The 16,898-nt window shown below is 28.0% G+C and overlaps 1 protein-coding gene across 1 annotated transcript in view; it reads right to left on the reverse strand.

Annotated features, from left to right (window-relative positions):
- The window catches only part of LOC113557486 (cadherin-89D), a 45,310-nt gene that overhangs the window by 5,426 nt on the left and 22,986 nt on the right, over positions 1-16,898 (reverse strand). Inside the window, exons 3-11 of the mRNA XM_026963033.2 lie at positions 2,729-2,859; positions 2,499-2,648; positions 2,209-2,317; positions 1,763-2,100; positions 1,469-1,675; positions 929-1,293; positions 713-839; positions 273-513; positions 46-192 (exon numbers count right to left, since the gene is read on the reverse strand). Of these exons, the coding sequence (XP_026818834.1) occupies positions 46-192; positions 273-513; positions 713-839; positions 929-1,293; positions 1,469-1,675; positions 1,763-2,100; positions 2,209-2,317; positions 2,499-2,648; positions 2,729-2,859 (1,815 nt within the window). The remainder of the gene's footprint in view (positions 1-45; positions 193-272; positions 514-712; positions 840-928; positions 1,294-1,468; positions 1,676-1,762; positions 2,101-2,208; positions 2,318-2,498; positions 2,649-2,728; positions 2,860-16,898) is intronic.

Consider the following 16,898-nt stretch of genomic DNA (forward strand, 5'->3'; position numbering starts at 1 on the left):
AAAAATACATACATAAGTACGGTAATTTGCGTTTGAGTACATTACCTCCTTCTTGATATGTATGAAGTAAATCATAATCGATATTAGGATTTTCTGAAACTATTCGGACTTGACCTACACTAGTGCCAACGGGAACGTCACTTCCAACCCAAAATTCGTATGGAGCGTTAACAAAATCAGGATTAATCACTTCTGTAAGTCATAAAACATTTATTTTATAAAAATAAAAATATTTCAATTTTGATGTGAATTTAATATTTTTAATTAAGTACCTTCTGTAACAATTGTGATTGTAACGACTGCTAGAGAATATTTCATTTCTTTTGGATCGATTGGTTGGTCAGATGCATTCACGATTATAGTATGTTTGCCCAGATTTATCGGTGTTTCATTCATAGTCACTTCACCAGTGTCAGGGTTGATCGCAAAAAGTTCCGATTCGTTATTCGGCGAATAAGATATCTTATAAACCACACGTCCGTTATCTCCGTCATCGAGGTCTATAGCTTCAACCTAAATTTAAAAAAAAAAAAAATTAAAAATTAAATTTAAGTACAACAGTATTATTTATTTTATATTTAATATAATATATTAATAAAAATTGTTTTAAAAATATTTGGAGATTAGAGTAGCATCGTTATTAATATAAACATTAAAATATATGTATTACAGACGAACAATCTTATAGAGTATATTTTACTTAATAATATACCTTTCCGATCACCGTTCCTATCGTACGGTCAACTCTTGTTTTGAAAGCGTACTGATTACTTGGCACAAATGTTGGGCTATTGTCGTTGACGTCAAGCAAGGTAATTTCAACACTAACAAACGCGTCTCTGAAAACACAAGTATATACATGTAAATATTATTAATAATAACTATGCTATAAATGATCGGTTTATATTTCGTTTATATTACTACTTACCCTGTTTCTTTTTGTTGCATTACGAACGGTATTTTTTCTCGGGCGTATACTCGCAGAGAGAAACTAGACTTTTGTTCTCGATCTAACTTAGTGTAGTTCCGCACCGTTATCCAACCGGTCTTGCCGTCAATGGTGAACGCCTGACTAGGATCCACTAGATGATAGACAAATTCGCCATTATCCCCTTGGTCTAGGTCCGTCGCAACCACCCTCAGCACGTTGTAGCCGTTCGGGATGTTTTCGTAAACGCTGACGTTGTACGAATCTACTTCAAACTTGGGCTGGTTATCGTTTACATCGATCGCTTCGATTTCCACTTCAGCCAGTGCAATTTTAGAGGGGTTGTTCATATCGGTCGCTTGGATCTATACAAATTTTCATACCGAATGGTTTTATAAAAGCGATGACAATAATTATACATTATAATGAAATATTAAAAAACCATTAGGTATTCATTTTTTTTTTTGTCATTTTAATAATGGGTATAAGTTATGTTAAATCAACATAATTCGACAAATTATAAAACAACTGCGTATTTACTTTGAGCAAAAATATATTTGATGGGAGCAAATCGGCATCAATTTCCTTGTCGAGGAATATCCTGCCAGTTAATTGATCTATATGAAATACGTCTTCATCGAACTCTGGTGATATTAAAGAATATCTGATTGAAGCATTGAGTGCATTATTTTCGTAAAATGCATGAATCGGTGGTATGAACGGTATTTCTTGGAGTATTCGTTTGCCCTGTATATTTACAAATTTTTAAATACATTTGAAAAACTACAAAAAAAAAAAAATTGTCTGCTTCGAAAATATTCTACAAACTCTCACCGTTATTGGAAAATGCTCTTTAAATTGACTGTGATACACTTCACTCGTAAATTTTAGTACTCTGGATTCATCACGTTTTACTCGCACATCAACTATCGTACTGGTGTTCCTGGCCGGGGAACCCTCGTCTTTAGCGTATATTTCTAACAAAAATTGTTCGTCTCCGGCGTCGAAGTTGAGTGGTTCTTTTAGTACCACTGCTGCGGAACCATTAGCGTCCATTACTAGTGAAAATTTAGCTTGAGACTTCGAAGCAGCGATTAAATATCGTATTTCTGAATTTGGTGTGGACGGCTTGTCGGCGTCTAATGCTTTTATTCCCCGTACGACAGTTGTTCCTATGGTAAGATATCAATACTTACTACTTATAATACAAATATTGTAGATACAATAATTGCAATCGTAAGTTATTATATATATATTTTTATATTAAAACACTTAATTACCGATAGGCGTGGATTCGGAAATATCGGCAACGTAAGGTGCATTCACAAAATAAGGATTGTTATCATTTACATCGTCAACAAAGACGGTAATGACAATTGATGAGCTAATCTGCAATTAAATTATCAAACAATAAATTAACAATTTTGTATTTAATAATCAAATATTAAATTTTAATGTAAGTATTAAATAAATACAAAAAATATATATATTTTTTAAATCGTAAATAAAAATGTTCAATGTGCATTACATCGTAACTTCTATTATAGATAAATGAGAAAATAATAATTACCGAAACATCTTCAACTCCACACACTAATTTGACTTTAAGTAATTCGATGGGATTTGGTCGGTCGACTAAATCATCTAGTGATCGGGCTAGTCTTAATGAAATCGTTGTCCGATTAATTGTACGGAATTTAAAAAATGCGACGTCATCGTGCTGTTGAATAAATATTTAATGCAAATAATTTTAGTGTTTTCGCTACTCGTATTCTTTCGATTAATATATGCAATGCTTACACTATCAATTGGTTGCAAGCTGAGGTTTCTCCTTGGATACACTTCGATCTGCATCACCTCAGAACCAACTGGTGTGGTTTCCAATAACCTGATAAATCTGAAGTGATTGTCGATGGGATAAAATTGGCAACCTTATGACATAATAAATAATTTGTTTAGTAAAGAATATTTTTTCATTTAAATTTTTAAAATTATTTACGCAATTATAGAATAGTTGAATAAATATTACAGGATTAAAAAAATATAACGAATAGGTACTCGTTTTTAATATTTTACTGTTTCAATTATATCCATAAATAATCCGAACTTACTTAAAATGTTACAATTTATTTTATATTGATATGAAATGCGAAGTTATAAAGAATAGCAACTAATCGGATGTAATAAAATACAAAAATACATAATTTATTACACTTATTTACAACAGTAATTTGATGAAAAAAAACATGTCATTATTCAAATAATTGAGAATTTCCAACAAAATCAAAATGAATAAACATATATTTATCAATAACGCTCATATATTGCTGTTATTTTGTGTACCTTATTGGTCCTAATCTACAATAATATACTGTACAAGATATAGTTATAATGAATAGATTCATATAATATATATTATATACTATATTTTTTGCATATAAATAACAATATTTATATAATAAAAGTAGTTAAGTACTATATACTATATTATATTACTCCATACCTATATATAAAATATATCTAAAATATGAACCTATTTTTTAGTGTAGTATAGACTTATGCAGTGTTAGTATATAACTAATACACTACATAGGAATAGACGAATAGTTCGTAGTTATTATAATTTTATAATAATTATTATAATTTTAGTAATTACTGATTTAATTATATTAACATTTTTATTTATATGCAAAAAGATTATTTATTTATCTATATCTTTATCTGTATCTAGATATATTTATTTTTTTGTTATGTAACTGGTATTAAAATCCGATTAGATGGTGTACTAAAAATGTAAAAAAAAATATTGTTATATATTCGAGTATTATATAACTAAATTAAAAGAGTCAACATTTAAAAAAAGTGTAAATTTTAATTTGTTTAAATATTTCTATATTATTATTATTTTAAAATCGTAATTATAATTAATTGTATACTAGTGTCAAAAATAACTAAGCAAATGTACAACTATTACGAGAATTTTAAACACAATTTGTAAATATTTTATACAAAATATCATACACCTAAATGAATATTTTTATGGAATACGTACAAAAATAGTATTGGTACACTAAAAAGATTTAGTGAAAAATATAGATGTAATTTACATAGAAAATGGGTTTTTTAAAATCTATTTTTTTTAACTTAATAATATTTAAAGAAACTAATAGCTAATAGAACTAATGATAGTAAAAATAATCATATATAATATTACCCTACACAATATGTTTATTTTTATTATTATCAAAATATTGGTCTAACATTACTAATAGGTTGGATATATTATAGGCATGTCAAGCCAACTGAACAATAGTTGTTCTCTACTAAATAAATAGGTAGTTATTATAATAATAGTTTAGGTATGTATTATGTATGAGGAAAATATTTGTACAGCTTTTCTTGCGAAAAAAATCTGTTAATATATATATTACAAAAATAAATATTTTAATACATTGAAATATAAAACAATTACATTTTAAATAACGTTCCTGAATATTATATTGTGCTGTAACACTGAACCTACATAAATATACAGGCATGAAGGACCTATAAAACCGAAGAAAAAATGTAATTCTAACAAAAATTACATGCGAGATATACCTAACACGCTTAATGGGTACACAATATTGTTTTACATCTGAGAGAAAACTGTAGTGTGAAAAAGTTGTCGATAACTTAGTTAAAATCAATGTGACGATGATACGGTAGAGTGTAGTTTCGGTCTACATAAATTTAGGCACGGTAACACGAGACAAGAAGCAATCACTACAGATCAGCTCAAAGAAAATGGAACATTTTTTTCTGACATTGAACATTGAATAGATTTATTACATCGTCCAATTCCATTGAGCTATAACAATTTGGAATTATATTCTATTTATTATATAATAATAACTGCCTACAGCACAAACAATAATCAATATAACTAACCCGGTTTAAAATACATTACATCCACATAATATGTGTAATATAATAATATGGTATAGCAATCGATTAATGACGCCGACCAGTATAGGTTCGTTTTGAAAAGTGTGATAATTCAATTATGATTAAGTACCAATCGTTTCTTTTGTACTATCGGTGTCAAGAATAATACTTATAATTTAAATTTTCATTATTTTCATTCAATTAGGTATATGTATTGATATTACTTCTCATTATTTCAATAAATATTGTCATACAATATACTATTATCATTAACATACAGTATATATGTCACTATAAGTATTACAATTTGATTTTATTAATAATTATATTTCATAAGCGATCAAAAATGTGATTAAATATATTAAGCTTGTTTTTTTACAATGTTAAAAGACGGTTACTATAAATATGTTGAATGAAAATTTATAGGAAAAAATAAAATAATAATACATATTGTATTCAAATATCTAAGAAATATCAGTAACAATTGCAAAATAGTTAAGAAAAATATCTTCGTTTCGTTTCGATAGATAACATGTTTACCAGTTTACCTATTTTATATAAAAAATATATATTTAAATATATACATATACACACACACACATATATATATATATATAAATTATTGTGAAAGTTGAAAGAAAATAATTGTTTTATAAATAGTAATATTTTGTTATGTCTGAGGCCTATAAAAAAATTAAATAACTGCTTTTGACAGAAACGCAATAAAAATATATACAGGTTTGAAAACATATATATATATAGGAATTATTTATTATATATTATATTATATCGTCAAAAACCTAATCGGAATTTTTTTTTTAAATGTTGCTATAAATCCTTGACTTAAATTACATCAAGCTTTATGATTAGGAACTCTTATAGAATTATACTAAGTACAAATGTTTAGTAATATATAAACGTTTTAAGGTGCAGGTTAAATTAAATAGGGTAATATTTTACAACATTTATGAAATATTTTATACATTTTTTTCTAACTTTAATGTTCTATGTCCTAGATTAAGGATACATCTCTCACTCTGTCACTCAAAGATATAATAAAAAGACATCTGAGTTGTTTATCAAAACTGATGCAAGTACTCGATACATAAAAAGAGTCCCTTTGTGAGTCTTTATGACTTTTGTCAGACATCTGAACTATAAATCTATTTCACTTCAGTTTCAATGTTAAAGGTAAAACGACAAAATTCACTTAATAAACTATAATAAAATAATAAACATTTTATATTTTTTGTTACTTTAAGTTAACAAGTCAAAATGCTGCACGTTGTAGGTAATTTTTAGCATTTGCATTACATCTTTTGTGCATAATAAATTTAATTAGATTAATCTGTAGTCTTTAGCATAGACCGTGATTTTATATCGCGTATTCGGACTATACCTGTAATTTATAATTTTAAGTGAATTTGTTAATGATTTTGTTAAATCTTGATATCATGAACCAGATATAGGTGCAAAAATAATATCTGGGTAAAAGCGTTTTTTTAATATACACTCAACACAAATATAATTATATTAATATTGTATATTTTTAAATATTAAAGGTATACATACCAAACCCACCATATATCATTTGTCATTTAGAAATGGTGAAATATATATTATAAAAATATTACATACAATAAAAATAAAATAAAAGGATAAATAAATAAAAGTATCACCATAATTTTAAATTGCTCATATTGTCATATACCTAATCTTGATTTAAAATAAATGTTCAAAGTGCTATAATAACTAATTATAAATATTATTAATTTTACTTACATTTTATATTTTAAACAGAGCAATAAATGTATTTATTTTACAATGATGGGTGGTTTTTTCTTAATTTTATTTTTGTGTATTTGTTAGGCATTTTAAATTTTTAAATATTTTTAGTTTTATTTTTAAAAGAGTTACACTAAATGTTAAGTTACGTTGAAAAGTTTAATTATTTAGTACAAGATAATACATAGTTTATAATTTTAATTTAAAAATACAAAAATATTCAAAATACATAGACATTTTTTTTATATACGCTTTCAATGATCAGATTGTCAAGTGTATTAAATATCCTTAATGTATCGTTATATTTTAAGTAAAAAACAAACATTTTGTTGTAATTCAAACATACTATTTCATAGGCTATTTCTTTTTATTAATTATTATATTTTATATATATTCAGATTTATTTTATTTTATTTCCTATTTATAGTTAAAGCCGTATTATCGATAGTCAAATATATTGTTACTATAATGTCCATTTAAATATATCATAAAATATATTTAATAATACAGGTGTCCAGACATTCTTCGCTCAGCTTTTCGTATGCAATTGAGTGACTTACTCCATGACAAGGTGCACCCAACACATACTGTTTAGCAAAGCGGTTATTTACTTTCTACCTTTTAATAAATTAATTATTTAATTACTTATATATTAATTAAATTATAAGACTAAATATGTCTTTAAAATAATGTGTAACTGTTCATGGGTGCATTATGAGATCTGAAGTAAGGGGGACTTGATTATCAAGCAAGAATCAAATAAAGATTGTAAAATTAATAACGTAAAAAATGTAAAATGTTATCACATTTTTTTTATTATTATTATTATTAATTTTGCTTGTTGTATAATTTTACGCATAATTTGATATTGAAGCACCTTTTTCAAAGATGGTTGTTTATACTTAAAATGTATATTGTGTGTAACTACAGCAACTGGCGTTTTTAGATTAATCACGTTTCAACGCAAGTTCTTATGACCCTCATATATATTACAAGCCGCTTTCAAAATATTTTGCTATATTATATGTGTACACTTAAAGCGTTTTATTTAAGTCTTGAAAGATATTTTGTTTTCCACCCACGTCAAAATCTCATCTAATTCAATTTCGACAAACTTTATTCGGCACTATACCAATATTAGATTTGCGCGCGTAACGACATTAGTCGACTTTGGTATAGTAGTACACGAATATAGAAATTAAAAAAAATTAATATTATTATTACATAATTCGTACAGCTGTTTCACAATAAGAAGTATATATTCGATAACTATCTGAAATCATGTATATGTATATATATATAAGTAGTTACTTATTTTAAGCTCTTATTATCTTAATAAATATATTATATTTTGACTTTTTTGAAATCATAAGTTACGTACGAATCTATCATTTTATATATTTTCCTCGTTTTTTTTATTCCTGTTATAGTGTGTCTTATGGTTAATTAACTGTTGATAATAAAATCACTAGGTGCGTTTATTTCAAATGTTCATAAAAGTACGAATATAAATACTCAAAAATATAAGATATACGTCGTACATTGAACCTATGTACTGAAAGTGTGTTTACTATGATTTCAAACTCTTGTCCAGTCTGAAAATTTCGCTCGGCACTCCCATTTTGCGTGTATTTACTATATACAAATCTAGTCGTGTGGTATATTATACTACAAGACCTGTCAAGTATATAACATTGTATCATTAGTTTCAGGGTGAAGATGTATCAAAAACTGTATGTCTGCTATACGTTTAAATACGATATAGACCGCGGTCAATAGAATTTGCCTGCATGTTTTACGGCCGGTGGACGGAGGCTTGCAAGTCACGTTCGGGGAAAAATATCTTAACTCTTCGACGAGCAGCTACGGCGGTGATGGTGGGAACACGGGGCGTCGTCGACATTTTGTTTTGTAAATCAATAATTATATCGCGTAACGCACATGGCCATGCGAATTTCTCTGGCGCCACACGCACACGCTGATCAATCCATTTATTGTGTGCATATTGTATACGCGTGTATCGACAATAACATAATGTTATGTTAATAACGTCATGTACAATATCGCGTGTCGTTTTGATCGCGAAAACAATATTGTTTCCATTGTCGGTGACCACCGTGTGCTGGGCGAACGCGAGAATGATAATGAAAAACGATACGATATTATAATAATATTACCCATACGAGTAGGCACTGTTATTATTATTATTATTATTATTATAATGAATATGCATTGCGTTCAAACAGGGCCAGTTAAGTCGGTGGAGATCGATTCCCGGCAGGATTATGCGCGTGAAATTAACAACACGATTGCATATCATAATACGGATATTCCGTGATCAACACATTATTATAATATATTCACACTCTTGGCTCCTTGATTGTAACTATTATTTATTATTTTTTTTTTTTTTAAGCGGTTGTTGAATATTTACACGCTATATAGCAGAATGACAAAATTGCTACTTGTAGGACGCAAATGAATCCCCTTATTTAAATCTCAGTCTTATTACCATTTCATTGAAAGTTTTAATTAGAAGATTAGAGTGAAGCGATTTATTTTGTACATACCAAAGCGCTTTAGCAATGGTACGCAGACAAATATTGATTGAAAAGCTTGAATTGTTTGACTGTTGGAATTTTTCATTTTGACCGGGCCCAGTGGGATTATTCTATATAGTACATCCCAATGTTTCATATATATAATATTAAGACAAATAAGTGACGCAACCAGGGAAGTAAAGAAGTAGCTATGGGCTGTATAAAATAGTTAATTGAGTGTATTTATTTAATCTGAAATATAATTTTGATCTTGTGATAATTTCACATATTTATACAAAAAACGGTAAATCCTATAATAATAACTATATGAATGCAAATCCGAGTCACGATGTCGCAAAAAAAGTACGTCCCTTCAAGAACGCCGTTCAGAGCGGTTTTACCCATCATCACTCACCCACAAAATACGCCTCGGGTAAAATCCCTTATTGTCCGCGTCGACGGCGACGCTCGTAAATAATATAATTATTATAACTATATGGATTAGGTAGAACGTCAGACGAGCTATGCGACAGCGCGCATCGGCCCGACGGGTTTATTTTCCATTCTGAGTTTCATGAAATTTTTCACATATAATGTGATATTACGCAACATAATTTCCGTCTGGTTTGCACACGTAGTTTACCCATATAAGTACATGTATTATAAGCGCACTGTACACAACATAATCGGTTATACGTGTGTCTGTATGCGTTTGAACCGATATCGATGCTGACACAGGTGCAGCCAACGTATATGGACGCGGCGTGTCGATTCGCGTTTTGTCACGCGTTATCATCGTTAATTTGATCGTTATTATTTCAGCCCCTTCCTCCAGACATCGTTTCGGGGACAGTAAAATATTATTGTTGATATCCGTTCGACGAGTGTTGCGCAATCCTACCCGTGCGGGGTGTGACTGATTTCAAAACCCCCTCCGCCCATCACTATCGTAAAACGGTTCCGTGTACTGAGCGATGCTAGTTGTTAGTGGTTATAGTACCTGCATTCATTTTATAAGTCAATGTTTGGGTATTTGAAAAAAAAAGAAAAACACGTTCTTTTAATTCAGAGATATTTCAAATATTTACCAAGTATGAAAATGTTTTTTTTTTTTTTTAATTTTTTAATGGAAGCTTATATTTTGGGTAATTTTTAGTAAATTTCGAAAGCCAAAAATATGTATTAAAAATTAAAAAATCTTAATAGTTAAGAAATTATTATTATTATTTTATGGCTTTATGCTTCAAATTACTAAAACTGATTTTTTTTTCAAAAATATGATAATTTACTAAGAATAAAATTAGTGTATCCATGCAAACAGAGGAGCACTATGTATATTTACATAAAACGATGAGGAAAATCCGATCACGCGCGCATAGACCGAAACATATTATGTACATATATACCCGTACACATCGAAACCGACCGTATATCGTCCTGGGCGTTGTTGCTTTCACCAGGACGACATATATTATTTATTGTATACATACAATAACATCGAGAAAAACGTAATGCGTATACAATCATCGAGTCTATCTTCAAACGCACTCACGACAAAAAACGATGGCGACCCATCGGTCACTTTAGTTATGTGGCAGAAATATTTTCTCCTACATACAGGTACATACTGGTGGTCACTGCTGAATGGATTTTTTTTACGTGACGTGACGCGCTTATCCTTTATATCCAGGAAAACTTTTGTGTTTTCAAAAAAATCAATGAACCCGGGTTTCACTACAATTATTATTGTTTTTAGTTCACCGTTTGGATTGACAGACTATAACGATTTTAAGCGTATTATATAAATTATTAATTATAGAACCGATGTACACCATATGTACACATATTTTATGTTTTATATATTTAATTATAATTTACAATAGATGAGTATTCGTTAACTTTTAAAAATGTATGCAATTAAAAAAATATTATTATAAAACTTAAAATACGACATACATTGACAAATTCGTAATATCATAATATTTTTATATAACCATAAGACTTAGAAATTTTGCATTTACATATTTTCTTTTTGTGCAATTAATGTAGTACTCAGTAAGCTGTACAAACCTATTTTATGTAAATTCAAACTTATTTATAAATTCATTTTTTTTTAGTACAATTTTTTAAACACGAATTACTTTATTCTATATTGATTATTTTAAAACTTTTCGTATGTCATTGTATATCATTTATTTCTATGTGATAATACTTAAGTTAACTATACCAAACATTATATGAACATCAATTTGTAGGAAATATTCATCAAACGGCATTCGTATTAACAGTTAGATCAACGCTATCCTTGCAGTTCCTTCTATTTTAGTATTGTTGGCTCGTTCGATATATCTTTAGTACCTATACATAACAGTTATATACTGTCCATTAGTAGTCGTTTTCGTTTAAGAATATTTTGCCGAAATCCCTCCAAAAAAGTTGTTCGGGAAATTTGTATAGCTCAACTTTAGATATTTGTTCCTGCAAAATTGCTATGTATTGTTTTATTGTCGTAATGAAAACGACAACTTCCGAGCTCCATAGTCGTATCACTCATGTGCGCGACAATTAAATAGTCAAATGTTGTATAACACGCTGGCTGTAGTGTTAGTGTACACTGTTTGTTTCGTACGACATGGGTAAAAGTGTGTGCGCGCGTGTCGTGTGTCTGACGCGTAGGTATGGAAACTCGGTGAGTCGCGAGCCAACGACGTGAACCGTATTTCCCGTGTTCGATCATAGGCACACAGTTCTTTATGTTGTGTATATATTTATATGTAGGTGCGCGCGATCGATCGGAAAATTCGCGTGTCCCGAATATATTATTATATACGTAGTGTCATAGCACTTTTACAGTGTTATTGTCACCGCGACAACTGCAACAGTCACCGTCGATACAACACTGTGCGGCTAAATTATATGATAAATTGTTGTGCAGACAATTGCGGTCTTTGTCGTTGGTATAACCCGACTGTGATGTATATATGCATCGTATATCTGTAGTGTTTGTATAAAAATGCGATTTACTGTCGTGGACCGGTTATTACGTCAAAACCGTCGCGGACCGTGATGTATTAATTGTCGTTGTCGTTATTAAGACCCATTTTATTGTTGTATCGACATTTTATTCTCCGTAAGAGCGTGTTACGACCCAGCTCAGAATTTTTCCAACCGTCATCATACATTATGTAATATGATAAAAGCTTTTCCCGGACCCATACGCATAATAACTAGAAAACATAAATTTGAAAATATTGCAGGATTATATTATATTTTCTTCAACAATTTTTATTGCTGATCTTCTTCCCCGATTTACTCTCATTACCTAACCTAACGAGTTTCTCTGTTTTTCTCTAATTAATGATAATATTCAAACCCCGACTATGGAATTATTCGATCGATTTGTAAACTATTTTAATATTTTGTAAACTATAATTATAAAAAATTGCACTTTTGTTTTTAGAATTTTCTTATCAATATTTTTATTTTATTTTTGGGGGAGGAGGGATATTTAAATGATCAGTTTTCTTTTCTGACTTATAAAAAGCGTATAACATACTAACATAGCATATAAACTTTCAACTACAATTAACGTTAAGAAAGTTTTGTTAGTTTTAATATTATGTATAATACTCGTATTAAATAGGTTATGTCATCATATTTAAAAATTACATTATTACTTGTCTGTATTCTCTTTGTGGTTTTGCGATATTCTGATTTTAAAGCAAACAATAATAATTTTCAAATCCTAATACTTTTTGTCGCAAATTAAAGTACTTACTGAGAAAGAGAAAACACTGAATACTGATTATGTTAACTTTAAATTTGAAAATAATTCAAAAATTGACTTATTAAAAATGTTAAAACTAACGAAACTAAACGTAAATTGCTGAACGTAAAATAGACTAGCTACACGCTTCTAAGACCGAAAATATACATATGAGGGTTTGGCGTGCCCTTAAACAAGACCATACTAAAAATCGTTTTAAAAATTCAGTATGTAATTCCTTCTAATTATATTATACTATGCATAGTCGTATCCGCTGACATAAAAGAAGTACAGTCGTAAAAGAAAACTCACATTTCATTATTATGTTATTTTCAACGAAAATATTATTACATTGCAACGCATAATACATCTTAAAAGAAATCATAATAATTATGTGTCTAGAACTGCACGTGGGAATCAAGTACAATTTTATATAATATAAAATGTATAAGATAATTCGCATTTTTTTTTTTTTTACTATTTAAAAAAAGTTACGTAAATAACATTTATTTTTAGACATAATACTTAACTATAGAACTAATAGTGGAATCGTGATTAAATTAAATATTTATTTATTAAACTACAAAGCAGTTTTATAGGAATTTCCAATTCACAACTTTTGATGCCTACGCTTAATTGTTGTTACACTTGCAATTTAACTTATAAAGTTTATTTTGAAACGTTTTACGGTATAACGAGATCAAACCCGTACGAGAGAGTAGGAATAGTGTAGGACTGGTGTCAGCATTTCTACAAAAATCAGCTAAACTTCTGCAGTAGCCTAAATAACTTTTCTATTTTTCATTATCGTTGTTAAAACTTTTACTGTGCAATGTGGTATATAGTGGAATTATACATATATATATATATATATTAATAAACATTATTAGGGTACAAAGTTTTTATTTTCTTGCTCATTGTAAATTTAATATTAGGTAAGCAATATATTACATTTATGATTTTACAAATGACATCAAAAGTTTTTGGTGAATGTGTTTACTGATATTATTCATATAATATATATTTTTTGAAATTTTAAGAGCATATTTTATTACTAATAAAATATCATATAATAATATCAACTAAAGTATATAATAACAAACTAAAAAAATATAGTGAATAAACTACTAACACCTTTATTATAAATTTTAATTGTATCATCAACCATCGTCTAATGAATTAATCTGAGATTTGTACATTGAATTCTTTATACCGTATAATTGGATATACTACGTTACGTATCTGCACTAAATTTATCGTAGATGTGAAAACGGAAGAGGAAAATACCACAATAATAATTATGTAATTTAAAATGTATCTACCTAAATACAAATGGCTTTTTAAATAAACTTATATTAGTAATTTTCAATGCAAGGAAGTGCATATTTTAAGAACATCACTGCATGCATACCTATTTAGGTCATTTTTATACACACAGTTAAGATAATTTATGTCGATTATTCGAGCTCTGATTATTATTACAGTAATCCATATAATGTTTTTACCATTTTGATACATGTCGATATAAATGATAAAAATCGATATGCTCGATTTATTTAGATTCTACAATAGGTATATTCAATTTCGTTCGGAAATCCACTTTAGCGTCGACTGTGACAATTATATCCGAAGACTAATATAATAACATAATAATTCATGATAATAGCATATACAAAAAAACACGATTTTATCATGTACGATGTGTAATGGCCAAATGACAGTTGGTCAGTATATATAAATATATATATATATATATTATTATTATTAGTGTGAATACACCAGTGCGCATTGTCCGTCACTATAATCATTGTCGCTTCATTAAGATGACATTAAAGGTACGCGTTTCTTCACAAAATAGGGGCAAAACGCATATTTTCGAAAACTACACAAACGTAAGACACTATCTGTGCGCGTTTGCAATAAGTTTGTCACATACATATTGGTATATATTAGCCATCGTTGTGTCCTTAACTAGCACGATTTTTGCCGTGTGGTCATCATACAACTTTCAGTTTTTTGTAACAGATTTTTCGTAAGTTATACGATGGCCAATATAAAGTCTAAGTTTTGATTTTTCATAACGGAAACGATACAACGACACAAAGTTCAAAAGTTATTGTTTCACAGATGAGATTTGGAGAAATGTCACATTATCTTACTAGATATATATTTGAAGCTTTCTTACTACACTAATCATTTTCTTCGAGAAATGATTAATACTTAAAAATATAATATTTAGTAATATACATCAATTTAATTAATTTAACTTCCCAATAAAGGATGTCAATAAAAAAAATGCAATTTTTAAATATCCGGTTTTCGTGGACTTCATATTGCCACAGTATATGTATGTTGTCTGTCGTTCATTCAAAAATGTTTGTAAATCATTTTAACGTCCTTTTTTTACCTTCTTATATTTCTTACAACTTTATTTTATGATATTAAAAATAAAATGTAAAATAAATATGAGTATATACTTGTTCTATATGGTTTAAAACATGCATTCAAATTATGTGCAATATTATATAAAATGTGTAATAAATGAAAACAAAATAAAAATTGATTAGTATAATAATATATAAATTATTATATTGTAATACATTTTAATAATGTTAAGGGCAAATAAATCAAATGTAAGTATTGATTATAATATGTGTAAATCACGACCTATCACGAACTAAGGTATTTGAAAACATTACTCAACTACAATTCAAAATTACGTTTTGCGTATTTATCTAACACTAATACGTAATTAACTTCTCCAATAAAATATAATTTTGATTTGTAAGAGTAAATGAAAAATTTACAAATTGTTGAAAACAAAAATCTGCAAATTTAAGTAAAAATAATCAAAAAATGTAAAATATTTGTTTATCCCTCATATTTTTATAAATAAATATTCGTGAATAAGAATCGTGCAAATTTATACTAACGGCGTGCTAATATTTGGTAAAAAAAATTTGTTGATTAGTGATTACTTCAATTGTGGGTGATGACTGATGAGTAATGTCATTCCACCCCTCTTCGTGTTTTTTTTATAAATAACTCGTAAATAAGGGTCATGCAAATTCCAAAAATAGTCATTCAAATTCACTGTGATCAGTAACATCGTGTTTTTATTAATAAGGTAAAATATGGCGGGGGCAGTGTAATGTACATTTGTGTTCCAATTAAAAATGCTCGTATTTACATACCGCAGTATTATAATGATATCCAAATTATAATGAAGTATTGTTATGAATTTAACTGGAATTTAACCCAGCTAATTAAAATTAATTTAAAATAAATGTCATGTCCAAACTATAGATATTGATTTATATTATATCAAACTATTAATTTTAACGGAAATTCTAAAAATTAGGAAAAAACAGTAAAATTGTCTTAGAGAATGGGAAAGCAATTTTTAAGGATCCAATTTAAATTTTAACGTAATTAATTTTATAATAGCTATACAAAAAAAAAATATGAAGATTAGTATTAAAGTCATATACGTCTCATAAAATACTAGTATACTACACGTATTAATGTATTATGTATACTAAGAACACATTATTCGTTAGATTATTTGACAGAATAATATAGATTTTGAACAATTAGTTAATTACCCTGTTTAAAAAAATTAAATAAGCTTAAGTTGTGTTAAATATACATCATACAATTTCTTAACATAACAAAATCATTTTATACAAACTCAACGTCAAAAATCCTAAACATTAATTACTAAGATAAATATTATAATGTATGTATTTTTAAAAAAAAAAAACATATTATGTACCTCTAAAACATTTATAATACAAAATTATCTATTAAATTATGTAAACGAAAATTGAAATAAATACTAAATTAATGCATTAAATGACAGAAATTATTGAAGAACACTCGCAACTTCACAAATTAATTAATTTCATGACATATTAAATTCTTTAATGTTATAACCTGTTAAATTATTCAC

This window comes from Rhopalosiphum maidis, chromosome 1 (genome assembly GCF_003676215.2).
Source record: "Rhopalosiphum maidis isolate BTI-1 chromosome 1, ASM367621v3, whole genome shotgun sequence".
Taxonomy (NCBI): domain Eukaryota; kingdom Metazoa; phylum Arthropoda; class Insecta; order Hemiptera; family Aphididae; genus Rhopalosiphum; species Rhopalosiphum maidis.